The 27,149-nt window shown below is 29.8% G+C and overlaps 3 protein-coding genes across 4 annotated transcripts; all 3 read left to right on the top strand.

The window, feature by feature from the left end:
* Positions 1-1,622: 1,622 nt before the first annotated feature.
* On the top strand, positions 1,623-3,969 carry LOC127248923 (uncharacterized). Its single transcript, XM_051271494.1, has 4 exons — positions 1,623-2,463; positions 3,173-3,265; positions 3,348-3,415; positions 3,497-3,969. The coding sequence occupies exons 1-4, from the start codon at positions 1,834-1,836 to the stop codon at positions 3,684-3,686; spliced, it is 981 nt and encodes a 326-aa protein (XP_051127451.1). The 5' UTR covers positions 1,623-1,833; the 3' UTR covers positions 3,687-3,969.
* Positions 3,970-8,874: 4,905 nt separating this feature from the next.
* On the top strand, positions 8,875-9,792 carry LOC127248782 (EPIDERMAL PATTERNING FACTOR-like protein 1). Its single transcript, XM_051271305.1, has 2 exons — positions 8,875-9,174; positions 9,252-9,792. The coding sequence occupies exons 1-2, from the start codon at positions 9,040-9,042 to the stop codon at positions 9,519-9,521; spliced, it is 405 nt and encodes a 134-aa protein (XP_051127262.1). The 5' UTR covers positions 8,875-9,039; the 3' UTR covers positions 9,522-9,792.
* A 14,515-nt stretch (positions 9,793-24,307) lies between these two features.
* Positions 24,308-26,685, top strand: LOC127248427 (TPR repeat-containing thioredoxin TTL4-like). Of its 2 annotated transcripts, none has more exons than XM_051270756.1 (5): positions 24,308-25,349; positions 25,429-25,624; positions 25,704-25,876; positions 25,964-26,297; positions 26,433-26,685. In XM_051270756.1, exons 1-5 carry the CDS (start codon positions 24,481-24,483, stop codon positions 26,577-26,579), a joined length of 1,719 nt encoding a protein of 572 aa, XP_051126713.1. In that variant the 5' UTR covers positions 24,308-24,480; the 3' UTR covers positions 26,580-26,685. The 2 variants fall into 2 exon arrangements, with proteins under 2 accessions (XP_051126713.1, XP_051126714.1); XM_051270757.1 differs by having other exon boundaries at positions 26,404-26,547.
* The last annotated feature ends 464 nt before the right edge of the window (positions 26,686-27,149 follow it).

The raw sequence follows: 27,149 nt of genomic DNA, 5'->3' as shown, positions 1-27,149 counted from the left end.
CGTAGGTTGTCGAGTAAGAATGTTCACCCGTCGGATCAAACTACCAATCTTATGTTTATTGTTAAATCTATTGTATAATTCATTATGCATATAAATGTCTCAATTTCACAGCTTTCATCAACTTTTTTTTTTTTTTTGGTTGCTAATTTAGCTAGACTATTACCTCATATTGCAATGTTTTTTCATCTGCTTTTGTTTGGTAATTTTACTTAGGCACGTTTGCTCAAATAACCAACCAGTCTACTATATTGGACTCTTATGGACCTTATTTTGGTACTAGTTTTATTTTTGTTCGTAATGAAAATTCTTTAGAAATCTCGCATATTGGTTCTCATAAATTGTTTGTCGATGTTTAACTATTAGATGTTTTTTTGGTTCTTCATATCATGAAATATATTTCATCTAAATTAACATTTGACTTTCATGTTGATGTTATTTTTATGATGAGGTCTTTGAATTCATAAATGTATGACAGAAATTTTGGATCAAAGAAAGTGTTATAGGTGATTATACTTGCTTGATCAAGGGTTCCGACTTTGGTTGCTACATTCCAAAATAAAGTTTTAAAGGCTCATTTTGATTTGTGACACTTATGTTAGGGACATATTCTTTTTTTATTATTTGTTTATTTAAATTTGATCACTTGTCTGTTACATTTATTTTTTTCAAATTCTACTATTTGCTCTTTCACCGATTAGCAAAGAGTTAAAAACTTTTTTTTCAGTCGAACGAAGAATGTGTACTAATAATGTTATTGATTTAAACACTATAATTTATAGATCCTTTACCAATTTCTACTTCTACTAGATTTTATTATTACATTATCGTTGTGGATGATTTTTTTTTTTTATTTATATAGAATTATACCATTATATTTGACTTTTATGGTATACTGACTAATGTTCAAAGTTTTGTTTGCACTTAAATTTTAAATAAAATTAAAATTCTTTAAAACGATGTTAAAAGTTCAAAAGTTAGAGATTTTATGCACTTTCATGGTATTCATTATCAACATTTTTTTTCTATAAATATCTCAACGGAATGATAAGGTAAATTGTAAGCACCATCCTATCTTTAAAATTGAGTTTATTTCATGCTCACACTTGTGCATTTCTTTGATTCTGCTATTTTGTGATTAATAAGTTGTTTTATATACTTCTAAATAATGCATTTCTATTTAAGTTTATATTTAGTTTATATTTTTATTCTTATTTATTTCCAACTTCTATTTAGGTATGATTCAAATTATGTTTCTTATAAATTGAAATCTACCATATGTTTTGCATTTATATGGGTCATATTAGTATACAAAGGTTTTGTTGTTGTGGTCCAAAATTATATTAGAATCTTACTACTACTAGCCATATTCAATTTGACTAACAACATCGACATTTCCAATTTCAAGATTTAGACATTTCTAAATTTATATTATATTTGAAAACATAATTCTAAATTAAAAAGTATTCATACATAAACATTATATTCTAAATATAAATTTGACGCAAGACCTAAATATTAAAAAAAAAAAAAAAATCAGCATCACGACATGGTTTCGAGTCTACTTTCGACATATGGCCCCAACTTTTTAATTATTTAATAATTAATAAAAAAGGAAGCTAAACTAATCAATGGGTCTGAACCAAAAAAACACAATAGGTAGCTGAGCTACAGAGATTCTTGCTCTTCCCTGCCCACAGATTTCCCAGAAGTAATAAAAGTTCTTACAAAATCTTGCTAGATCTATCCTCCTTAATTTTCCCAAAAAGGAGTTCGATAAAATCGACCTGCCCTGAAACAAAAATCGATAAATCGATCGGAAAACTCCGCCGGGAAATGTCGAACAGGTGTTTGAGCTTCACAGCATCAAGAGACAGCTGCTATAGATTCTCCTTCTCCGGCGCCGGACTGAGGTCCACCACCGCCGACCTCGGCGACGGCACCGTCGTCCACTGCTGGGCCCCGAAAGCCCACAAGCCCAAGAAGCCGACTCTGATCCTCATCCACGGACTCGGCGCCAACGCAATGTGGCAGTGGAACGACGTCGTTTCGCCCCTCGCCTTGAAATTCAACGTCTACGTCCCGGACCTCATCTTCTTCGGCGATTCCTACACCACCCGGTCGGACCGGACCGAGGCGTTTCAGGCGAGTTGCGTGATGCGGGCGGTGGAGGCGATCGGCGCCGCCAAGCCGATGCGCGTCGTCGGGCTGAGCTACGGCGGATTTGTGGCCTACAGCATGGCGGCGCAATTCCCCGCGGCGGTGGATAGAGTGGTGCTAGGATGCGCCGGGGTGTGCTTGGAGGAGGAGGATATGGCGGCGGGGATGTTCAGCGTGAAGAGCGTCGATGAAGCCATCGATGTTTTGCTGCCGCAGACTCCTGACAAGCTCAGGGAACTCGTGAAGTTGTCGTTTTATAAGCCTGTCAGGAATGTGCCCTCCTGCTTTCTCGCCGATTTCATTGATGTGAGTCTCTCTCTCTTTCAGCCGCCATTGAAGCACTGGTTCGTTCCTCAGAGGAGCTTAATGAATCTATTGTTGTTTCTTTGGTATTAACTGCGAATTTGTGAAATGATTTTTTTTTTTAGGTGGAAGAGATTCATCATATTATAAATTTGATCTTTATTAGGGATTCGTAAATTGGATTTGATTGAGAGGGTTGGCGTTTGTCAAATTGGAATTAGTTGAAATGTTGCTTTCTTATGAGGAAATTCTTTATGAACTCATTGGCTGTTTACCTTTTGTTTCCATACTATAATTGTGTTGGACATCTGCCAAATTTGAAAAACTTGTCAAAAATGTCTTCAATGTAGACAATATTGTTGTTTGAATGTCCAAAATTCGAATACTTTTCAGCATCCTAAGAGATATAAATTACTATTGAAAAATTGTGGGACAAAAGTGATAATCGGTATATGTAAGAGATATATTTTGCAATTTCCCTTATAAATTTGCAACATTTGTTATTCAGACAGCATTTCACAACATTCCTGCAGTTTTACCTTTCCTTTGTTGTCTGTATTTAAGAATTTCCCTTTTCCGAGAGACATCGAATGTGAATAGCAAAGCTATTTGCAATACATTGTGAGAGGGACATCAACTTGAATATTGTCGACAACAAGCTAAGATCTTATTACAAATAATCTTGGGAGCTGATACGCCTACGACGTTGTAGGTAATGTGCACGGAAAATCTTCAAGAAAGGAAGGAATTGATCTATGCACTCCACAAGGACAGAAAGCTTTCAGATCTCCCTAAAATTTCTCAGGTCTCTTTCATAATTTTCGCCTTCACATTCTCTCAAATTTAAAATCCTTCCTAAGAAACATTACCCCCATCTCTTCCTACAGCCGACATTAATTATTTGGGGCGAACATGACCGAATTTTCCCACTGGAATTAGGCCATAGATTAAAAAGGTAAAAGCCTCAATTAATTCTATCGCGCAACTCTATTACTTTCGTGCATTGTTTCTACAACTGCGCGACTCTCTTTTGCAGATATTTGGAACACAATGCGGAGATTGTAGTGCTGAAGAATGCAGGGCATGCAATTAACATGGAGAAGACAAAGGAATTCTACCGTCACATTAAGTCATTTGTCAGCAGCAGCGCGCCTTCGGCTACTAAGCCAGCGAGAAATATCAATGGCGACATTTGCAAGGTTGATGATGAGGGAGGGGGAAAGTAATGCAATTAGTTTGTAGATTTCTGCGCGCCTAAATTAAACTCAGGCTGGCTCACTAGAATTCTTGCGCGCTTGATGTCTGTTTGTCTTCCATGGCTGGTTCTCGGCGGCGCGCCCTTTGTGAATTGAATACATTATGCTGAGGTATGTATAGAAACTGAACATCTGTGCTAGTGTGGATACAGTTGGAGCTGTTCTTGTTGTGAAAGCATCTCTACATATTGCAATGTGTAATGTATATGCATTTTTATACCAAGAAGGAAGCCTTTGATGAGGTTTTGTATCATTTATCCGTCACAAAGGATCGGACTAATGGCGTATACAATACTTGAATTCTCAATGTAGATGCTACATAGTTGGTTCTCATCCTTCAGAGACTACGAGTGTAATAAGAAGATATCTTGAGAAAAGGTTTTAGCACCGGTGTATCCTATATGTACTCCAGTTTATTCGAAGTATCCCAATGGTGTAAGGCCGTCGTCTTATTGGGAAAAAGGAAGAAGATCACTTTGATCTCTTGTTTCGGAGAACTAAGTGGCTGTCGCATTTAAGTTTGAATTATAAAACTCAATCCGCTGGGAAAATTATGTAGGTTTGATTGGGTACGAAGACTATAAAATAGTAATATGTTAATATTAAATTAGGATTCATATTTAAGTTTGAATTATAATACTCACTTTGCTGGCAAAGTTATGCAAGTTTGATTGGATACGAAGACTAAAACATAATAATATGTTAATATTAAAGTAGGATTCATATTTAAGTTTGAATTATAATACTCACTCTGCTGGTAAAATTATGTAAGTTTGATCGGGCATAAAGACTAAAAAATAATAATATGTTAATACAACGTAGGATAGGTAAAAAAAATAAAGTATAGTATTATAGAAATTTATTAAATAATTGATAAAAAAAAAAAAATACTCATCCTGTCCTACATAAAGTGTCAACTCTTTCTATTTTTGTCCGTCCCACGTAATCTGTTTTTCCTCTTTTGAAAATATAATTATATACTTTAATTACATTTTTAATTTCATAATTTTGAAATTTTTAATTTTAACTAAACTATTTAGTTATTTTAATTTTAAACGACAATTATTTTTTATATATAATAATTATTTTTATTAATACACTTTTTAATTACTTATTAATTATCAATTACCTAAATTTCCACGTCTACAGTAACTTAAACACTTTTTGTGGAACGGATGAAGTAATAAAGTAGGGGGAAAATAGAAAAAAAAAAAAAAAAAAAAAAAAGTGGCAAATTGCTTATTATTTGTTAAAAAATATGTAATAAAATTGCAGGGGGATAAAATTATTTACTTTACATGAATTGTGCATAAATTTCGTGTACGATAGAAAGATAAAAATAGTGAGATAATTTTGGTGGACGGAATGAATAAAACATATTAGAACAAGCAATGGAATTGAGTTTCTTAACCATTCATGCATAGCCATATTTGGAGATAAAGCATTGTCTATGATCAGTCGTGATATCACACTCCTCAATTGAATGGTTTGATGGTAGTTTCTAACATTGGGCTTTAATGTGGTGAAGGTAGTCATATGTAAGCATGTCTTCATTCTTGTTTCATGTTTCTATCTTTTATGGTGGCGCTTAGCAGCGTCGGCAGGTTGCTGATTTAATCGAGTCCGTATCGCGCCAAATCTAGATCATAAAGCTAATAACCTATCAGTATGTTATATGTTGAAATGTGCTAGTAGAATGATAATCCAATGCTTATGTGCCTAAATTTAAACATTCACTTGAATATAATTTTTATACTCCCTCCGTCTCATATACCGTGTCTGCTACAATGTAGACACGGTATTTTAAGAGGGATGTAATTAGTAGATAATTAAGAATGTATTAGTGAAAATAATTATTTTATAATATAAATAATTATAAATTAAGATTAAGATAACTAATTAATTTAATTAAAATTTAAAAAATAAATAAATTAAAAAGTTTAAAATGAGATTAAAGTATGTAATCATTTTTCAAAAAAAGAAAATGACATGATATGTGGGACGGAGAGAGAATATAAATGTGCTATGTAATATTTAAAGGTATGCTATAATTGGGAAGATTGATTTAGTAAAGTCCCATTAGTTGTTTGTTAATATGTGCTATATTCTAAATAGAAAGAATGATATATTTTTTCAAAAAATAAAAATAAAAAGTAAAACGGAGTCAAATATAATGCTTTGAAAATTGAATCAATTTTATTATTTTTACAGTTTTACTTAAACAAACAGAGCCACGGCATGTTACTTTACAAAAAGTAATGTGTTTAAGTCATCTTCAACCACGAATTCTATTGAAGTTTTAACTCAAAAAAATATCGTTAATACAGGATTTTTATCTAAATCCATAACTAATAATTCATCAAATATTTTATTTTATACATTATTTTAAATCACTTTTTATATTTATAATTAATATTATCTTTTAAAAATATCAAAAAAATAAATAAATCAAAGAATTAAAATAAAAAAAAGGAAAAAAAAAAAACAAAAAAAAATACCAACACCAAAAATAGTGTTGCACTGTAGCAAATATCATAATTGATGCTTGATTGGAGGAGCAAAACTCATTTATGCAGCTATAGCATTAAAAATGCAGCTACATTGAAGATGCTCTAACTAGCTATATAATCAGCTATATAATCAAAACGACACGTTCTATACGTGTACACAGGTATAATTTTTTTTTTAAAATACACTACGCTAAAAGAATGTTGTAAGGGTATTTGTAATGTTAGGTAAATAGTACAGTTACTAAAAAAAGAAATAAATACTTTGTTATGGGACGGAGTAAAATGGAAAAATAAATACTTTGTTATGAGACGGAGGGAGTATTATATTTTAATTTATAAAAGAATCAAAATATACAAAAGAATTATATCATATTCAAATTTAACATAATAACTATTTAATTTTATTAGTAATAATAAATTAAAATTGTTAATAATAATAATGAATGTATTATTAAGGTTTTTTTTTTTTTTTTAACATTTCCCCCTAAAAATTTAATATATTATACATATTTCTTATTTTTATATTTTCTATGTAAATTCTCTCTAACTCATTAAAAAAAAAAAATCATCTATTTTACAAAATAAACACAGCCTTTTTAAAGTACAACTTCTTCCCCTTTCTCAACCTATTAGTATTAAAGTTTGTTACTCCATCCGTACCAGATACCATATTCACGTTGTCGTTTCTATCCGTTCCACGTACCATGTCACTTTTTTTTTTTGGAAAATAATTACACACTTTAATCTCATTTTAAATTTTATTTTATTTTAATTTTAATTAAACTAATTGATTATTTTAATCTTAATTTATAATTATTTATATTATAGGATAATTATTTTCACTAATACATTCTTAATTATCTACTAATTATATCCCTCCTAAAATACCGTGTCTACAGTGTAGCAGATACGGTATCTGAGACGACGGGAGTATTATGTTTGAATTTCTATTATAGTTTATCTATATACTTTTTAAGTAAATAATATTTTAATTATTTTTATATTATATATCAATTATTTTTATTTTCAATTTTTTAAAATAATACTATTAGAAAGAAATTTTTAAAATTTTTAATAATTTTCATATACTTTCTTCCGGCTCTTAACAAATTATTTATTTTTTTATTTTGGTATGTCTCATAATATTAATTTTTTAGTAACTATATTATCTATTTAACATTACAAATCATATTACAACTTACAATATATTACACAAATATCACTATATTTATATTACACTATATTTAAAAAATTACTTGAGTCAATTTTATTTTATTCCTACTACGTATTAAAACAATACTAATATACATAAACTCACTTGAAAAAAATAAATAGATATATACTTTTAAAGTCAGGAGAGAATATATTTTTTTAAATTGAAACTAAAGTTTCAAATATTTTGAAATTTTCATCGAATTTTCTATAAATTTTATAGGTTCGAAATCAATTTCAAAACTGAAATTTGATACCTTTGTAACAATATCCAAAATCGATGGCAACCTACACCATACAAAATGAAGACACTACATTATACTTCCTCCTTCCTATATTTATATATCTATTTATTTTTTACAAGGAGTTTTAGAAATATTAGTATTATATTGGGATAAAGTAAAAATAAAGATAAAAAGACTAAATTAACATTTGTGTAATATATTGTACTTCCTCCGTCCACAAACTAATATCCTACTTTCCTATTTGGGATGTCCAACAATTATTGTCCTATTTCCTTTTTTAAATAAAATTTTTACATTTTTACCCTTCATTCATTTATTACTTTTAATCTCTACCATATAATTAAGGGCAAATTTGTCAATTCATAACAAAAAGACAATTACCTAAAAAATTGTGCAAATATACTTTAGGACAATAGAAATTGGACGGAGGGAGTAAATTGAAAGGGTATTTGTAATGTTAGGTAGATTTAAAAAAAAAATGAATGCTTTATTATGGGATAAACTAAAATAAAAAAAAAAAAAAAAAAATTATTAAGGGATTGAACGGTAATATCTGGATTCCGATTCATTTCTTTCTGTGGATAATTATAATAATAATAAAGTGATTGAAGAACTAATTGCAAAGAAGTTATTAGTGAGACTGAAACAGACATTCATTATTGGTATCTGTTTGGTTCTTTCAGACTCGGTCAATCCTCAGTCAAAACCCCAAATTCTGATTCCATTTCCAGAAATAATAAGATCACATATATATGTGTATATATAAACCTCTTCTAGTAATCTGCCACGCATTTAATGACAAGTGAACCTACCCCTACCCCTACCCCCACATCCCCCACCCCCACCCCACCCCACCCCACAACCCCTTTCTTTCTTCTTCCCCTGGCGGAAGAAGAAGAAAGATGTTTCGCTTTCCAAACAACCCAGCAATGCGTATAGCAAACAACTTTGACTTCGTCTCCATGGCTACCATCATCGCTCCTACCAAGCTCCCGGGACCTCAAACGCCAGATCAATCCGCACCGTTCATCAACCTCTCCGGATCCAAACTCCGGGACCTCCTCACAATATTGGCTAACTGTCCCTTTTCTTGTTTTCTTTCCCTGTCTGTGTTGTTCCTTTCAATCCCTTTCCTCACCCACCCTTCTTTTTATCGCTCTAATTTTGTAGTTCTCTCTCCACCATATTCACCCCATAATAAAAACATCTCATATCCCAATTACTAGCATTTTCATCCAACCCCTCTTCGCCCCCTCTCTCTATTGTCTTCTTCAATTCCTCCCTCCATAGAAATGGCCCAACTCAATTTCTGACAAAAACAAACCCTAATCAAGAAGATCACAGAAAAATGCAGCCATGGCCATGACTTGTTATCCGATCCCATTAATTCCTCCTAATTCCATTGCCTTTGTATTTAATTTCTTGGCCCTCTTCTTACTCCTCACTTCTGCACACTCATTCATTCATAAAGGGCCTACAAACGCCATTAGGGTATTTAACAATAATCCTTGTAATATTTTTTATTTTTTAATTTGGCTTATAATACGATTTTAAATATGGTTTTGTAGGAAGGAGCGGTGGCAGCCGAGAAAACGCGGCTCGGCTCGACGCCGCCGAGCTGTCATAACAAGTGCAATGAGTGCGATCCATGCATGGCTGTGCAAGTCCCGACGCTGCCCGGCCGCGACGGAGTTCGGCGGAGCTCCGCCGGGCCGGAAAAGACGATGGCGGATTTGGAGTCCTCCGCCACCCAATGGGCGGCGGCCGGAAACAGGTACTCCAACTACAAGCCTCTTGGGTGGAAATGCAGATGCGGAAGCCGTTTCTATAATCCCTGATTTTAAAATTCATGATTTAATCTAATTTAATATTTTTTTAATAATTATTATGATATATATATATATAGATGATAAATAAATAAATGATTGGAGGGCCCCTGAGACGACACAGAACATATTATTAAATGCGAAATTGTAGAGATTGTACAGATGTGTGTTAATATAATAAATTGTAGTTATTATTATTATTAATTGTTGTTGCCAATAATTAAATTAAAATATACTTATCAATTAATAATTCATAAATTATGATGGGTATGAGCATTTGGTTTGTTGATGGATTTAATTTGTGATGAGGTGCAGTAGTGGTGTAGTACTGTGGTGTCGCTTATGCTTGTCAATAATCTTCGGTTTGGTATCTGATGGGGTAGTACACTACGTACCCCCGACTCTCTCAGGATTTCACTCAGGATCTTTACTAATCTATAATTTTATTTAGGCTAAATTTTTATTATATGACTTGGAACCCGCAAACCAGAGTAGACGAATTATGTGTAACAGGTGATTTGAGGAGTTGGAGAGTTTGAACTCGTGTCTTTATTGTCACAAGTTCAACTTTTACACTACCGGATCATCTCTTGCTGGACATAGTTTTGTTTTTTTTTTTTTCCTTTTTTTTTTCTCACCAAATGGAGCCAACATATGTTTATGAAAAAAATGGCGGAATTATATATAAACTTTATTGGAAAAAAAATAAATTTATAATTTAAACTGTAAACTACCGAGAGCCCATATATGTCTTTGTCTTATAGCGGAATCTTTTTTTTTTTTTTTTTTTTTTTTTTTTTTTCTAGAGGTACTCAATCTTTTGTTCTTTATATTGCCCATCAATCTTAACACAAGCACAAGAGGATCCATTACCTTAAAAGTATACAAAATATCATTCTAAAATACAGGCATTAATACAATATCATTTGTCTTTGTATAATTAATTTACTTAGTTGTCTTCGATTGCAACCAATCCTTAAAAGTGAATATTTTTTTAAAATTAATTTTTTGCTTATGCAAAATCTGTAAAATCAGAAATATCGTAGCAAATTGGATGAATTCATGCCTAACCAATTCTATTTTATTTGTGAACTTTCTCATCAAATTCATAAATTCCATTTCGCTGTGTAGTCTTTTTTACTCATGGAATCTTTCCAATATCTTCTAATATTAAATCCAAACAAGGAGCTGCACATTGTGTCCAATAAATTTGGGTTCCTTTTTGCTTGAAAATATTTACCTAATCACAAAGTCAATAATTTATATAAGAATTAAAAATATAATACTTCATTCGTTTGCCATTTTCTATTTTCGTCGATCCCAAAATAAGGTTATTTTTTTTTAATTTAGTAATTGTACTACATACCTAATATAATAAATATTTTTTCAACTTACACTATATTACACAAATGTCATTAATTTTATATTACATAGGGGTATTTTCGTCTTTTTCACCCCAATTCATTATAATACTAATATTCAAAAAAGATGAAAAGAGTAATAAATAATAAATAGAATATACATAATATTTAAAAATTTATGGTGTTTTTCCCAATGGAGGTTTGAGAAAATTCATTGTGCACTTACTATGCACAGTAAAAATTGGGCGAAACTCTTTGTCTCCTCTCTAACTAACAGTTGCTGCAGTTTTTTTTTTTCATTAATTTTTTATTTTTTTTATTTAAATTCAAAATTTATAAAAGCATGTGCATGGTCATATTTTCCGTAACTATTTGGACAATATTTTCCTCTCAGAACTCATCTAAAAAGAAGTCTAATAATTCAAATATTTTTTGTCTTATCTTCAAAAATGGAGAAGCATTCAGGCTTTTTACAAATATTGTTCCGCATGGACGATTAATCAAAAAAATTATCAATGTTCTATTTTTTCTATCAGTCCATCTATCAAACATAATAAAATACCCAAAGTTTAAGCGTCCGTTTGAACAGGTTTCATCATCTTCCTTTTTAGTTTTAGTTCCCTTTTTAATAAAGGAATTCTCAATACATGATAACTCAGTGGCTTTAGATGTTAGCCATAATCTCCTATCACATCGATCGTTAGCTTAAAACTTTTTGGTTTGCAACATTAAATGGTATAAAAATTTTGTGGAAGAATCGAGAAATATACTTATTTGTTATTGCTCTTGTTTTTTTTCTCACAAACATTCTTTATATTTTTCTGTTATTTAGTTGTTTTCATTAGCCGATGCTTCTGATTTTTCATGAACAATAAATCCAATAGACCATTCACATTTGGCATTTTCTTTTCTCCATTAAGTTCAGTTCCTGGTCTTTTTCCAATTTTTCTAGACCGATCAAGGTGTATTTCTTGAACAGTTTCTAATTCATCCTCATTTTCCCTCAACTCATCGAGAATATCTTGATCAACAATTGTCTTTTTTGTTGATATGTTTCAATGAGTTTCTTTTTTTCATCTCCAGTAGAATTTTTTTACATGTCCTCGTATCTTCTCTTATTCCCATGTGATGTCTCTTTGTTCTTATAATTCCTCCTGCACAAGAATGAAGCTGTCAACATAGCCAATAGGATTTTGGTAGGCAACCAGAAGAACCATTTGTTTATGCTATATAAGATAATTAGTTCATAATAATTTGATTGTGAGCATGTGAAGAATGGTTGAAAGAGGGAAATGGGAGTCAATGACATTTTTGGGGTCACTGGCCATGACGAGGGAAGAAAAATGAAATGCCCAGTAATAACACAAGCCACCGGTGATTTATTTTACTAAAAGAAAATTTTTATGATTTAACCACTAAACAAAATTATAGTACTTTCATTTAAAATTTGAAATTGCATTATTATCTTAAAAACATTAGGTGGACTATTTAAAATATCACAAATACTCAAATAATTTAAATTCAATCCAATTAAAATAATTAATTTATATTTTAAAATAAAAACATACAAAAATAATACTCCCTCCGTCCACTTTAAAGGTTTAAATTTGTGTTTTGCTTATTGATCTTTGAATTTTTATTATTATATCGAAACGTAGTACAAATATAGGAAAAATGACAAAAATACTACTCCCTTCGTCCCGGAACTAAATATCTATTTGCTTTTTGCACGTAGTTTTAAAAATATTAGTATTATATTGAATATAGTAAGAATAAAGTAGAAAAAACTTAAATAATCTTATTAGTATGTGTAATACAAAAGTAATGACATTTGTGTAATAAATTGTAAGTTGTAAAGGTATTTGTAATGTTAGGTAGACAGTACAGTTACTAAAAAAAGAAATTGATACTTTGTTATGAGACGGACTAAAATGGAAAAATGGATACTTTGTTACGAGACGGATGAAGTATTAGTGTCTTATAATACAAATATAATGACATTTATATAATTTTTTTTGTAAATATAAAGATAATTTTAATATTAAATTGACTCAAAAGGTAAATGTATATTTATTAAGTTAACGGAATGAAATATTGTACTAATATTTTTTAATATATAAGAGTTTTTAAATTTATTTATTTCCATTCACTACAAGAAAAAATTATTTTTGTAACAAAATTTTTTTGTCTCTAAATCTACTTTTTTCTGTTACTAATGACATTAGAGACGAAATTAGTAATAGAATTACGTTAGCTACGTGAACATTAGAGACGGAATTCCGTTACAAATATATTATTTTTTGTAGTGATTTATATATTATGATATCAGTAAAAAGAATTTATTGAGTCTGCCGATACATATGATCACCTTAAATACTTTTATATTATTGATCAATCAATATATATATATATATAACCCAAATACAATATGCTTCCTATGCTCGAGGATACCCACGTAATTAGTTTGATATATACTAGGATTCTAGAGAATCATTGTTATTATTTCTATCGAAGAAGATTATTTAGATGATGAAGAACTAATCATAATGGAGAAAAAGTTAACAAAATTTTGAAGGAAATGTTTGATGATATTTAAGATTTTGAAAAGAATGACGTTGATCTTCAAACCAACAGGTGAACAAATAAAACATTTCCGAATGTCAAATTTCAGAAAACCTCGAAATAAAAGAAGAAAACAAAAAAAAAAGAAAAAAAAAAAAAAAGAAAAACTACTTGGTAAAAGTATGGAGTACAAGGTCATAAGAAATCTAAGTGTGCCAATACATTAAAATGACAATAACAAAAGAACTTTGCTTAGACAAATTTTCGAAGAATTTTGAAATTTTGAAGATAGTTAGAAATTAGTAATTGATATGATATTTTATAAGAGAAATATATAGTTGATGTGATATTTTTAAAAAATAAATAGTGCCAAAATCTAAAAGTAATTATTGTCTAAACAAAGTGATAATTTTTTAGAAGAGGATTATTCTTCTCTTAATATGAAAGCTTGCCAAGAATATAACACTTAATGTCAAAGATCATGCAAAAACTTCAAACAGTGAAAATGAAAATGACAAAGAAGATAGATAATTTACTTGGATGTGTTTGTTCGGGGGATTGGATTTTAAATAAACTATTTATTTCATTTTTTCCTCAAAAATATCAAATCAAACACCTATTGTTTATTTTTTTATATTATACTAAAAATCAATTTTACATTCAAATCATCGTATCAACACCTATTTATATCAAATCATGCAACTATTCAAATTCAAAATTTTTACTATTCAAATCCCAATTTAAAATCCAAACCCTCAAACAAACACACCCTACTGTCTGTCCTTAAAATTGTTAAAGCATGTAATGAAGTTTGTAACCAATATAAAATTTTGGACAAAGTGCAGACCATAGTAGAGAGAAATTTCTCAAAAATTTAAAAGTGGTGAAAAAAATAGACATAGGAATAGGAAAATGAATTCATGACCTACAAAAAAAAAAAAAAAAAAACACTGGATATTTTTTTTAAAAGAAAAACTTTTGGGCTTGAAATGAGCAATGATAAAAAAAAAAAAAAAAAAAAAAAAAAAAAAAAAATAGATATAATAAAATTACTAATTTGACGATAAAAGACAAAAAGAATATTTGAGATTGAGTTAGAGTTGTCAAAAATAGATACAATAAAAAAATTTGATCCAAACTCGGCATGAAAAAGTGTGCTTGGACATGAGTATGAATCGGGCCGTGTTTGAGCACATAAAGATCAGGTTGTGCCCGGCTCAAATTTTAAATTACATATAATTTTAAAAAATAATTTTATAAATATATTAACAAATAAATTTATGTGAAAAATAAAAGTATAGTCTAATGATTTAGTTTTTGTTAATATTATTTTTTTTTCTATTGCCACAAAAAATGACACAAAATTAGACCATGTTTCAAAGTGAAGAAAAATTCAAGTTATTGGCCATTGAACATGAACGTCAAACTCGTATAAAAAAGATTAAAAATTAAACAAATTTGAATTCTCAAATACCAATTGAAAAAATTAAAATCATCTACAAAAAATATGAAATTTCAAACAATACAAATAATAATAATAATAATTGTTGACAAAAAATTGTGTTATTTTTAATAAACACAAATATTTACAAATTATATTTGATTTGAATTTAAAGCGGGTCCTATTCTCTAAATGGGTCATTTGACTCTCCTTCCGGGTCGATTTGTTTTCCAACTTGGTTTTTTATGGTTTCTTTGATCCGAAGAGATTTGTTCTTCGGTTTGATTTTGCCGGACTTTGAAGGGCTTTGGTCTCCATGCAGACGATTTGATCGTCAGCTTTGGATTTGATGTCCTCTTTGGACGATCCGAGGCTTTGATCTTTGATTTGGCTTTGCCGCCTTTTTGGAGAGTTTTGGTCTCCGTGTAGACGATTTGATCATCAGCTTTGGATTTGATGTCCTATTTGGACGATCCGCGACTTTGACATTTGTTTTGTCTTTGCCGCTTTTGGAGGACTTTGGTGTCCGTGCGGACGATTTGATCGTCGGTTTTGGATTTGATGTCTTCTTTAGACGATCCGCAACTTTGATCTTTAGTTTGCCTTTTCCGCCTTTTGAAGAGCTTCGGTCTCCGTGTGAGCGATTTGATCTTCAGCTTTGGATTTGTTGTCTTCTTTGGACGATCCGCAGCTTTGATATTTGATTTGCCTTTTTCGCCTTTTGGAGAGCTTCGGTCTCCGTGTGGGCGATTTGATCCTTAGCTTTGATCTTTGATTTAGCTTTGCCGCCTTTTAGAGGACTTTGGTCTCCGCGTTGGCGATTTGATCATCGTCTTTGGATTTGTTGTCTTCTTTGGACGATCCGCGACTTTGACATTTGTTTTGGCTTTGCCGCTTTTGGAGGACTTCGATCTCCGTGCGAGCGATTTGATCCTAAACCTTGGATTTGATGTCCTCTTTAAATGATCCGCAGCTTTGATCTTTTGAGAAGGTGGATTTGATGCTCCATAACACTTTTGGTGGCATGTCCCTTTGATTTTTGGATGGAAGAGGGACGAGTTGATGCTTTGGTGAAGAACGCAATGAACATCTTGAAACTTTGAGAGGAACTTTGAAGACCTTCCCTTGGCTTTGACGAATTCCTCAACGGCTTTGAGAGCTTTGATCCTTCCTCCGGCTTGGACATACGACGAAAAACGTTAACTTCATCGATTCGTCAACCAATATTGGTGTATTTGTCCAAATTAGTGACTTTCAACGAAGAATGCTTCAAAGGACACGAAGAACATGAAGAACAATATTGAGAGAGTCTAGAGACTTACCCCTTTGTTTGAATCCTCGATGAAACTTCGGTGTGTCAAATGAACTGGCTATGACTCCTATTTATAGGGGAGGGTGGCCTTGGCTTCCTTTTTGGATGGTGCCACGTGGATGGAAAGATTTTATAATCTTTTCTTTTCCATCGGATGCCGTTTTTCATTTTTGACAGATTTGATTGTGCACCTTCCTTTGTCGCCAAAATCTTTATATCATTGCATTTTTTGAAAGATATTAATTTATATACTTCCTTTATTGACAAGATCTTTATATCATTGCCTTGTTTGGAAGATATTAATTTATATACTTCCTTTATTGGCAAGATTAATTTATTTTGCTGCCAAATTTATTATGGCTCTATTTATGCAAGTAATATTTGTACGATATCTTCCATTTTAAGTAAATTTTTTCAAAATATATGATATCTAATTGATTTTAGACATATATTTTTAGTGTCTACAATAATAATAATAATAATAATAATAATAATAATAAAAGCAAGTCATAGGAAGATGAAAGCAACAGCCGTTCAAAAGCTTCTTAAACAAAGGGATGAAAAAAATGAATATATTTCAAATGTTGTTCCAATGGAAACCAATAGGCCAACAAGAATTTCATTCGTGGATTTTCAGAATTATAGATTAACTTGCTGCCAAACTTTTTTTTATTATAAACAATATAAAGAATTGAGAAGAAGACTCGGATTGTAGATTAATTTGCTGCAGCCTGCAGGGTATTAGGTTCGATCGGGTGTTTACTCAGTGCCCACTTTCGGATTACAGCTGCAGATTTCTACGTTATCAAGAAAATATATATAAGTAATGTGTCTTGGTCATATATATATATATATGTATGTTTGTAATTGTGAATAAATTAGGGAAGGAGGTCTATCGATTCAAGTGTGCCAAAAGGATCCCCAACAACCAACATTCTATGGTCAAATCAAAATAATATTGAATAAGATATTTTGTGAAATAAAAAAAAATATATATATTTTTTAAAAACGTAAACTCCAAATAATAAAATTTGAGAAAACTATGGTAAAAAACATACCTGAGTAAATTTGATTGAAAAAGAAAAAGAAAAAAAAGAAGAGAAAAATAGCAAACAAAATATACATATATTTTATAAGTATTTCTAATTAATTTGAGGGAGGAAAACAGTACATCACATTAACTGTTCATGAAGTCCAATAAATTAAATGAGATTGAGGGGGAATTGTAACAAAAAAATCATTTCATGATTTGTTTAATACAATAATATTACATATATCAAAGTCAAAACCTTAATGGTATTATTATTATTATTATTATTATTATTATTATTATTATTATTATTGACACTACAGCTGGAGACGAGCAATGATCAGTCCCTCCCACCTTCTAACATTTATTAATAATTAATTTATTGACGTGAACTCCTCTTCTTATAATTATTTTTCTATGTTTAATTTTCGAATCAGTATAGATACATATAAATGTTTTTTATCATTTAATTTGTATTATATATATATATATATAGAAGATATTGAATTGAAAAGGATGTTGGAAATATGCAATTTGACACTAATAGAATCAATATAAAAGATTCATACAGCCTACTATAGGTTTGTTGCGTTGATTTGAAATTGATTTGAAATGAAATGTTAATTTAAATTTTTATTTTTAAATAATATTTTTATTGTCTTTTTTTTAAAAAAAAATTATTTTTATTGAAAACTGTACAGAGTAAATAATATTGATTTTATTTTAAAATCACTGAAGAATAAATTTTAATGTCAAAGCTTTTAATGTATTTGAAATTTTTTACTAGAACATACTACCCTTCTTCCAACTTCAAAATGTCATTTTAGATTTTACCGTATATTAAGAAATAACAGTATTCAATTGATTAGTGCAAGCGTATAAGATTATTTTGATATTTTTATCCTTTATATTTATATTTTATGTGTAAAGTAATTGTTTGTGGTAATGATATGCTTATAATTTATGTAAAGTTAAAATATTTTAGTATTAGTGTGTGTTTACTTGTATATAAATATTTTTGAATTGGATAGATATAAATAGTAAAAATAATACTTTCAGTTGGGATGGAAGAATGTATTAAATTATAAATGAATAAAACTATTTAATATAAATAAATTATTCATAACTTTAGTAAAAAGACAAAAGAATAGCTGCATAATTGTTCACGTCCGATACAAGTAATTTTAGTACTTTATATTTATTTTTCTCTTTCTTTTCAATAATTGTCACATCCAAATTAATATGAAACGAGGGAATAAACACTCTCTAAGTTTATTTTGACATATGGTCCATCAGGTTTTCTTCATGCTGCAGCAACCTTATCTTTTATAGCATTTGTAGAGTTGTAGAAAGGTTATTTCTGCAATCATGCTGCAGTCTGATTATGTGGATTTGATTTTATTTATTGTGGTCAAACTTTAAATGCCTGCAAGAGTCAAATAGGGTATTTTAGGATGGTCAGACTCGTGCAGATTCATTGAAGGACACTTCATCCCTTTCTATGTTAAGAGAAATTAATGTGAGGTGTGTTCTTTCCAAGAATGCATGGATTATACAATCAAACAACTTGGTTGTGTGTGAGTTGGTGTGCATATCTTAGATAGAAGATTATTGAAAAAAACTCTCACCACCCATCCAGTTCATCTCTCCGCATTTTGAATGTGTGTTATACACTGAAATCAACTGGAGAGGTTGAAGGTGTTCGGAATTAATGGAGTTCCAACCCGAGAGAATGATCAAGCTCTGGACTTTGTTGTGTGGTCGTTGTTAATACGAGGTTGTAGCAACGCAAACCTGATGAGGTATTTTCCTGGGTTAACCATGACAAGCAGTGACGACCTATTAAGGGGCAAGGGTGAACTAGCCCACCCTTGCTCCACTCCAATCTCACTTTTATCCTATTTTATTAATTTTTTTTATTTTTACAAGAATAATATATATAATCTATAGAAAATATTTAAAATAAATAAAAAAATAATAAAAACATCAAAGTGTTGATTTTTTTTTTAATAAGAAAGTGTATTAGTTTTTTTATTTTCAAAATATAATATATCAATATTTACTAATAAAAAAGATTGTTTTTTTTATCTGGACTATATTTGATGTAATAATTAATATTTAATATTAGTATGCAAAAAATAAATATAAAATTATTAAGTGGATGATAATAGTATTATTTTACAAATAAAAAATTTATTTTGTAAATTTAAAAATTTTACCTCCCTCTGTTAATATTCTAGCTCCACCACTGATGACAAACATTAGAGTTAAATGAGTTGTGATTGTTTGTGTCTTAATCAACACTGATTAGTGGAATTCTTCCTGAATTGGTATCCCCGAATGTAAATTTGTTGATAATCGAACCGGGTCAACAAACACCTTGTCTCATTTATGTCATGCATTGTCTTTTGTTGTTAAAACGTTGTTATAACTGTGAACCGTCTACGCTTATGAAGTTAATCATTTAAAGTGTTCGAACGTGTTTTGTTCCATAAATAACTTTTCAACAAAAACTATTCAATTATAGATTTTTCAATAAAAATACAGCTTCTTTTATAAAATATTATATAAAAATGCTATTTAATAAACATACTCAACTACTTTTATAATATTTTTTTAATAATTTATGTATATAATACACTATTCCTATATTAAAATAATTTTATTTCTTAATATTTTGACAAAAAGATACTCTCTCCATTCTGGTTAAAGGTAAACATTTATTTTTGGCATGAAATTAAAAAAATAATTTTATTTTAATTAAAGTAGGTAGTTAAAATAGCGTAAAAATAATTAAATTTTTATTTTTTGTGAAAAAGTAATGATGTGATAGTAAAGTATGCATATTTATGTAAAATAATAGAATTATAATTACTAAAAAGGAAAATATATTTTGAAGTGGGACAAGAAAATAAAAAATTATATAGTAGCTATTTTCAATTATAATAAAAATAATCATATCTAAAACAAAAATATCAAAACTGTCTTAGACAATTTCACTCACTAATAAAATACTATATTTTTTAATCTATTTAAAAAAAAAAAAAAAAAGGAATATATTGAGTTAATGGGTAAAAAATATATTTTTATTAAGAACAACATAAATTAAATAACATTTATTTTGATTTGAAATTAAATTGAAACACATCCCTAATGTCAATTTTATTGATGACCCATCGACTCTCTTCATCGAATTCTCTTTCAACTTTTTCTATGGATATAATACTTTCTCTTTCAACTTATTAACTATTCCCTCCTTCATTATTATTATTATTATTATTATTATTATTTTACTTTGCCATATTTTTTAGATAATAATTTTTTCATTATAAAAAAATATGTTCATGCTTTTAAAAAACAAAAAGGCAATAAATAGATATAATTATTTATTAAAAAGAGTACTATAATGACAATCTTTTTTAATGAAAATATTAAATACTTCTATCATTCAAAATTTATATCTTTTTGTTTTTTTAGTATATTTTAAAAGTGTTGTTATTTATATTTTTATATAACATTATATTCACTCTCTATCTTTACACTTTATAATATTTACAAAAAATGCAAATTTTTATCTACTCACATTAATATTTATATATATTATGAGCACAATCAAGAATACAATATGGGTGTGTTTTTTTTGTCAGGAAAAAAAATAACAAAAAACTAATATATTATATACATATATTATTTTTCTATTATTTACATAATTTTTTATACTTAATATAAAAAAATATTTATTCAAATTATTTCACGAAACAAACATTCTATAATTTCTTATTTCTAAAGGGATACGATGTATTGGGAAGAAAACACAAGTAAGACAAAAAATAAAAAATAAAAAATAAAAATAAGTCCAGTAAGTGACGATATGATAGTATTAGAATGAACTTATTAGCGTGAAATTATGACTTCTAGATCTTACGTGCTACATATTGTTCGTCGTCTAATATGACTTATCTTACTATAACCATACTTCACGGAATCGAAAAATGAAATGAGTTCTAGAGACAATAGAACCCCAAATTTTAGCTATAAGAAGCTAAAGTCACACAAAAATATGCACATGGTTTGGATTTTAGATTGAGATTTGAATAGTAAAAGTTTTGAATTTGAATAGTTGTATGATGTGATATAAATAGGTATTGATGTAATGTTTAGAATTGATTTTTAGTATAATATAAAAAATGAAAAATAGGTGTTTGATTTGATGTTTTTGAAGGAGAAAAAATTGGATGAATAATTGGATTTAAATCCAATCCTCCAAACAAACACACCATAAATGGTAGGTAAAGAATGGTTAACTAAGGCACATCATTGTAGGTAGTTAATTGGTGTACCAAATGAAATGTTCAAATATTACACAATAAATATAAAAATTGTCTTGAATTGAAGTAAATGCAAACATTGAAAATAGTTGGTTTTTACCTTTTAATAATTTCAAGAATTATTTTGTGTAATTTTGTTTTTATTTTTTTTTAAAAAAAATTATTAAATAAAATTTATATGAAACTACTAGTATTATATAAACTTGAATCAAATAAATCTCGTTTTTATAAAGCCTAAAAAATCTAGGAATCAAGAATGGCTTAATTAAGTAAAGACACGGGTGCGTTTGTTTTGTGAAATGATTTAAAAATAAATTTTTTGATTTGAAATAAAAAAAAATGATGTAAAAAATATAAAATAATAAATATGCATGTGTAATATATTTATAATTTTAAGAAAATATGTGTATATATATAGATTTTTTTGTTAGAAAAACACACCCTAACTCAATAAAAAAATTACACATTTTGCGATTAATCCATCAATTTTCACATTAACTTTTTTTTTTTTTTTTTTTGGTTTTTTGAACTTGGATTCTATTACATATAATAATTTGCTTGTTTTTTTTTTTTTTTTAATTATGCAGTCGAATACATTCTATATAATTTATTTATATTTAATCGAAAAATTTTTTATGGTAAAGAAAAAAAGTAGAATTAAAGTATTTTTTTTACTAAAAGAAAACCGGAATAAATTTGAATGATGATAAAAAAAAAGATGAGAATAAAATATTATATTTAAATAACTAGTCAAATAAAAAATAAAAATTCAACAGAACAAAATATCACAAAATCGGGTGTGTTTGTTTGTGAATTTTAGTTTTTGGATTTAGATTTTTGAATAGTAAAAAGTTGAATTTGAATAGTTGTTTAATATGATATAAACAGAGATTGATTTGATATTTTGAATGTAATATAAATTTGTAATATAATGTTAAAAAAGAAAAATAATTATTTGATATAATATTTAAAAAAATAATAATTTAAATAATAAAAATCTGTCGTAAAATCCACGAAAAAACACATCGCAAGAGTCTAATTTCAAGATTTCTCGCTCTGGCGATTTCTCGTAAAAAGCTCTAAAAAGAAACAAAATAAAAAAATGATTTGTATCTACCGAAAGAGCATTATATTCTCAACGTCACAAAACGACAAATATGTTTTAACAAACATTTCGTATAAAGAGTAATTACAATATAGCCCCATCATTAAATCGTTGTCCTTTTTGTCTCATAAAAGACAAACCGAACAATTTTTTAAACAGAAAAGAAAATATTTGCAGATATAATTTTTATGGTTACATAAGAGACTCTCACGTTTTTCGCCAAAATTTCTAATAAATATAAAAAATATATATATATATTTAAAAGTATGAATTTGTTCTTCCTAGTTTTGAATTGGAATTCTCCAAAAATAATGATAAATGACCCAAAATACTTTATTATAAACATAAAAAATCAGAATAAATTCAAATTTTCATTACAAAAAATTAAAAAATTAAATATTTATCTTAAAATATATATATATATATTGTTTCATGATACAATCTCAGTAAACAAAAAAAAAATAAAAATCAATTCATCTAAAACTAAATGAACAGAGCATGTAATTCTAATTACCTCACAATTACGAGTTCATCGTGTACCACTAGGCGGTGGGTAAGTATATTATTATTATTTGGAAAAATAGCATAAAACTTTCTTGTAATTTTTTAAATTTGCTAAGAATTTCCCTAAAAAACCCTCACATCTAATACTTAACGGTGATTGCAATTTATGCACTCAAGTACAACTACTCTCTGGTTGTACTTGCACATTGTAGCACAGTAATCATAAAGTTTGTTGTATTGTTCGATTGTGTTCACTTCAATATGTAATAAACTAACGGTCATGCTCTCTTTCATCAATAGTCGCACTTTGAACTCGTAAATTATAATCACTGTTAAATGCTAAAGGAGATGATTTTTTATGGAATATTATGAAAGATAATATGAAATTTTAGGACTATAAAAAATTTTCAGCAAATTTCGAAAATCACATTGAAGTTTTATGCTCTTTTTCTTTATTATTTTTATAACGAAAATGCTTTTAAAATAAAAATAGCTATATAATATAATTTCTAGATGAAAAGTATGTAATGAATGTACCAGTTTTAGAGTTTAGAAAACAAGATAATAATAAGAATAATAATAAGATTGAATAAAAATTTTTAAAATATAAAAGAATAATTAACTCAAATTTGTCCTTTTTAATCTATTTTAAATAAAAAAATTTATTAATGCTTTGAAACACATACAAAAAAAAAAAATAGATAGGTTTGAATTTGTTCACTTAATATATATTTTTTTTATACTATTTTCAAAAATTATTATTAAAAATATAATATGTACATACATTAACCCTATTTAGCACTATTTATAGATGTAAAATATATTTTATTCGCTCATAATTTTTCGTATTTGACGTAAAAGAAAAATATTTATCCAAAAACGCAAAGTGAGCAACATAAACAAGACTATCTTCATTCAACATGCATGGTATAATTAACTAATAAAAAACAATAATAATTGGTGTACTTGTCGAGTAGCAACTGCTAATTTTCATTTACAACTCTTTAAAAGATCACAACAAAAGATTAAGAAGATTAATATTATGATTCAGTCAATGAACATTCCTTCCACTCTCCTTTATTAATTAATATATAGTAATTTATTCATTACATAAAATATGTTTCCAATTCCAACCAACATCAATAAAAGATCAAACCATGACACGCTTTTGTTCTTCATCATCAATCCTTTCCCATGTCCCTGCGAGCTTCCCATCTTCGATTCATTGCAACCACAGTTCAGCCAGAAACACCTTTTAATACATCACAGAAAAACCATTTCTAGCTAATATATATATATTTATTTATAAAATCAATCAATCAATCTCCATGGGCAGCGAGGTCGATTCCAAGACTGATATGGATTCCCCGGAGAAGAGATCAGCAGGCTGTGGCCTTTTCACTACAGTTTTTGGCTGCAGACATCCTAGACGAAGATCAATGTCCAGAGAATCTCTCCCAACCTCAAATTCCGGCAATACCATTACCACCAGCATTCCAGGATCCAAACCCCGGAAAGATTCGCGTCAGATTTCCAGTGGCCAGAAAAATGAGAAACAGGTCGACATGATTGTGCCCCGTCCTCAAAATCCCGACAAGAACCGCAGGATCCAGGTAAGAAGCCAGCAGGGACATGCCGTGGCAAGAGAAATCGTCCCCGGTGAACTGGAACTGGAAGCCATGATCCAGGATCAACTGATCGGGTCAGAGGGACAGACCGGGCCTCTAATTCGGGCTTCATCTAGCAATGTCATGTTGTTTGGGAATTTAGGTAATTTGAGGCATAATACGAATTCAAACAATGCTGCCGAAAGTCCTTCGAAGATATCCAGGGAAGAACATAGTCCAAAAAATGTGAAATACTCCACCAGTGTGATGGGAAATGTTGTCAAGAAACCATACAATGACCCCGGAAAGCCCGTATCCTTTTGCCGGGCCCTGTCGACTCGAATGGACCCCGAGCAGCTCAAGATCTTGGGCAATGAGGATTACAAGAACGGCAGATTCGCCGAGGCCGTAGCCCTGTATGATGCAGCAATCGCCCTCGACCCAAACAAGGCCTCTTATAGAAGCAACAAAAGCGCGGCCTTGGCCGCATTGGGAGATCTTCTTGAAGCTGCATTCGAATGTCGGGAGGCCATTAGAATCAATCCTTTTTACCAGAGGGCTCATAATAGATTGGCAACTATTTATGTAAGGTATGTAAAAAAAATTTACCTCTCTCAACAAAGTTGTTTGGATTGTATCAAAGTCTTGATTTAAATGTGTTTTCGACAGATTAGGAGAATCTGATAAGGCAATGCATCATTTCAACCAGGCGGGATCCGAAGCCGATCTTGATGCCATGAAAAGGGCTAAAAAGATTCGATTTCACTTGAGCAACTGCGACGAGGCAAAGAAGTGTCGAGATTGGAACACACTTGTTGAGGAGACCGGGGTTTTGACAGAAGCCGGAGCTGATTCTGCACCACTGGTACATCCCTCCATGGACATCGAATCTTAGATCGTTACAATATGTTTGTTCTTACTCATGTTTTGATTATGATGTCAAGATATATGCTATGAGAGCTGAAGCCCTGCTAAAGATAAGTAGGCACGAAGAAGCAATCCAAGCGATCAAGAAATGCTCTCATTTTGACATGGACAAACTTACACGACTCTTCGGCCCTAATGGAAGCGCAGCCGTGCTAGCATGCCGCGCGCAATTAGACATGGTTTATGGGAGGTTGGATTTAGCATAGCTAGCTCATTATCCTTAAATGAATATTTCCGTTGTTTTTGTCTTAACCAAGAGCACGGTGATGCTAAACAGGTTTGACGATGCAGTAGCAGCAGCTGAACAAGCAATGAGGCTCAACCCGAGCAGCAGTGAAGCGAGTAAGGTTTTAACGAGGACAAGGGCTACGGCGAAAGCCAGACACAATGGCAATGAGCTTTACAAGGCTGAGAAATATTTGGAGGCAAGAATTGCATACGGCGAAGGGCTCAAAAATGACCCGTGCAACGCAGTCTTGTTCTGCAACAGAGCAGCTTGCAACTCAAAACTCGGGCATTACGAGAAATCGTTGGAAGATTGCAACGCGGCGCTTAATGTTCGCCCGTCCTATGGCAAAGCTAGATTAAGAAGAGCTGATTGCTATGCCAAGGTTATTATCTCTACATTATGTTGATGTAGCTTTTAATGTTTGAAAACATCGAATATGTGTTTACTTATATTTTGTCGCATCTATTTTTTTACTATTCAATCTACAGTGATTTGATGATTTGTAGCGTCATGGCAGTTGGGGAAATGGGAAGAATGTATGCAAGATTGTGAGACGTTGCTGAAAACGATCCCAGATAATGAAGAGGTGGAGAAAATATTGCAAGAGGCGACAATTCATGTCGAAAGGCGCATAGAATCGAGCGGGGTTACGGTGCTGAGTTGAGTTGCCAAACATTTCAAGGCTATGTAGCATCATGAAAAGATGAACAAATAAAAATGTGATCTTGAACATTAGGATCCTTTTCCCATCTGGACATGCCTCTTGTTTATACTCCTATTAAGAGTTTCGTTTCGTTTTATTTGTTCACTATTTTTCGTTTCATATACTTTTTTCTATTTTTTGAAAAAATAAATATATATTTTAATCACAATTTAAATTTTATAATTAGTAAATTTAATTTAATTTATAATTATTTATATTAAATAATAACGAATTTTACTAATATATATATATATTATTATTTACTAATTATATTTTATTTAAATTAGATATAAAGGTTGGACGGAGAAAGTAATTTGTAACGTACTTCATTAATTCTTCCATTAATCACCATTTTATCATCATCCATCCTTTCCACTTCCTAAGGGTTTCCATTGATACCGAATACACACTTAGACTAGTTGGGCCATCACTCCAATCGTGGCCCAACCTTATTTTTCGTAGTTTGGCCAAAATACGGTATTAATCTTTAAAAAAAAAAAATCACCTTAAAAATGACAATGGTACAATCAT

This window comes from Andrographis paniculata, unplaced genomic scaffold, assembly GCF_009805555.1.
Source record: "Andrographis paniculata isolate CXL003 unplaced genomic scaffold, ASM980555v1 Contig34END, whole genome shotgun sequence".
NCBI classification, from domain to species: Eukaryota; Viridiplantae; Streptophyta; class Magnoliopsida; order Lamiales; family Acanthaceae; genus Andrographis; species Andrographis paniculata.
The sequence above is the reverse complement of the archived record's forward strand: the minus strand, read 5'-3'. Positions and strand labels throughout refer to the sequence as shown.

What these genes read in the sequence shown, in the direction of transcription:
- LOC127248923 (XM_051271494.1), top strand. Translation starts at nt 1,834, where the DNA reads ATGTCGAACAGGTGTTTGAGCTTCACAGCATCAAGAGACAGCTGCTAT. An exon ending in TTCTCGCCGATTTCATTGAT is followed by an intron (nt 2,464 to 3,172) that starts GTGAGTCTCTCT and finishes ACGACGTTGTAG; the next exon opens with GTAATGTGCACGGAAAATCT. An exon ending in ATCTCCCTAAAATTTCTCAG is followed by an intron (nt 3,266 to 3,347) that starts GTCTCTTTCATA and finishes CTCTTCCTACAG; the next exon opens with CCGACATTAATTATTTGGGG.
- LOC127248782 (XM_051271305.1), top strand. Translation starts at nt 9,040, where the DNA reads ATGGCCATGACTTGTTATCCGATCCCATTAATTCCTCCTAATTCCATT. An exon ending in GGCCTACAAACGCCATTAGG is followed by an intron (nt 9,175 to 9,251) that starts GTATTTAACAAT and finishes ATGGTTTTGTAG; the next exon opens with GAAGGAGCGGTGGCAGCCGA.
- LOC127248427 (XM_051270756.1), top strand. Translation starts at nt 24,481, where the DNA reads ATGGGCAGCGAGGTCGATTCCAAGACTGATATGGATTCCCCGGAGAAG. An exon ending in GAGCTGATTCTGCACCACTG is followed by an intron (nt 25,625 to 25,703) that starts GTACATCCCTCC and finishes TATGATGTCAAG; the next exon opens with ATATATGCTATGAGAGCTGA. An exon ending in GAGCTGATTGCTATGCCAAG is followed by an intron (nt 26,298 to 26,432) that starts GTTATTATCTCT and finishes GCGTCATGGCAG; the next exon opens with TTGGGGAAATGGGAAGAATG.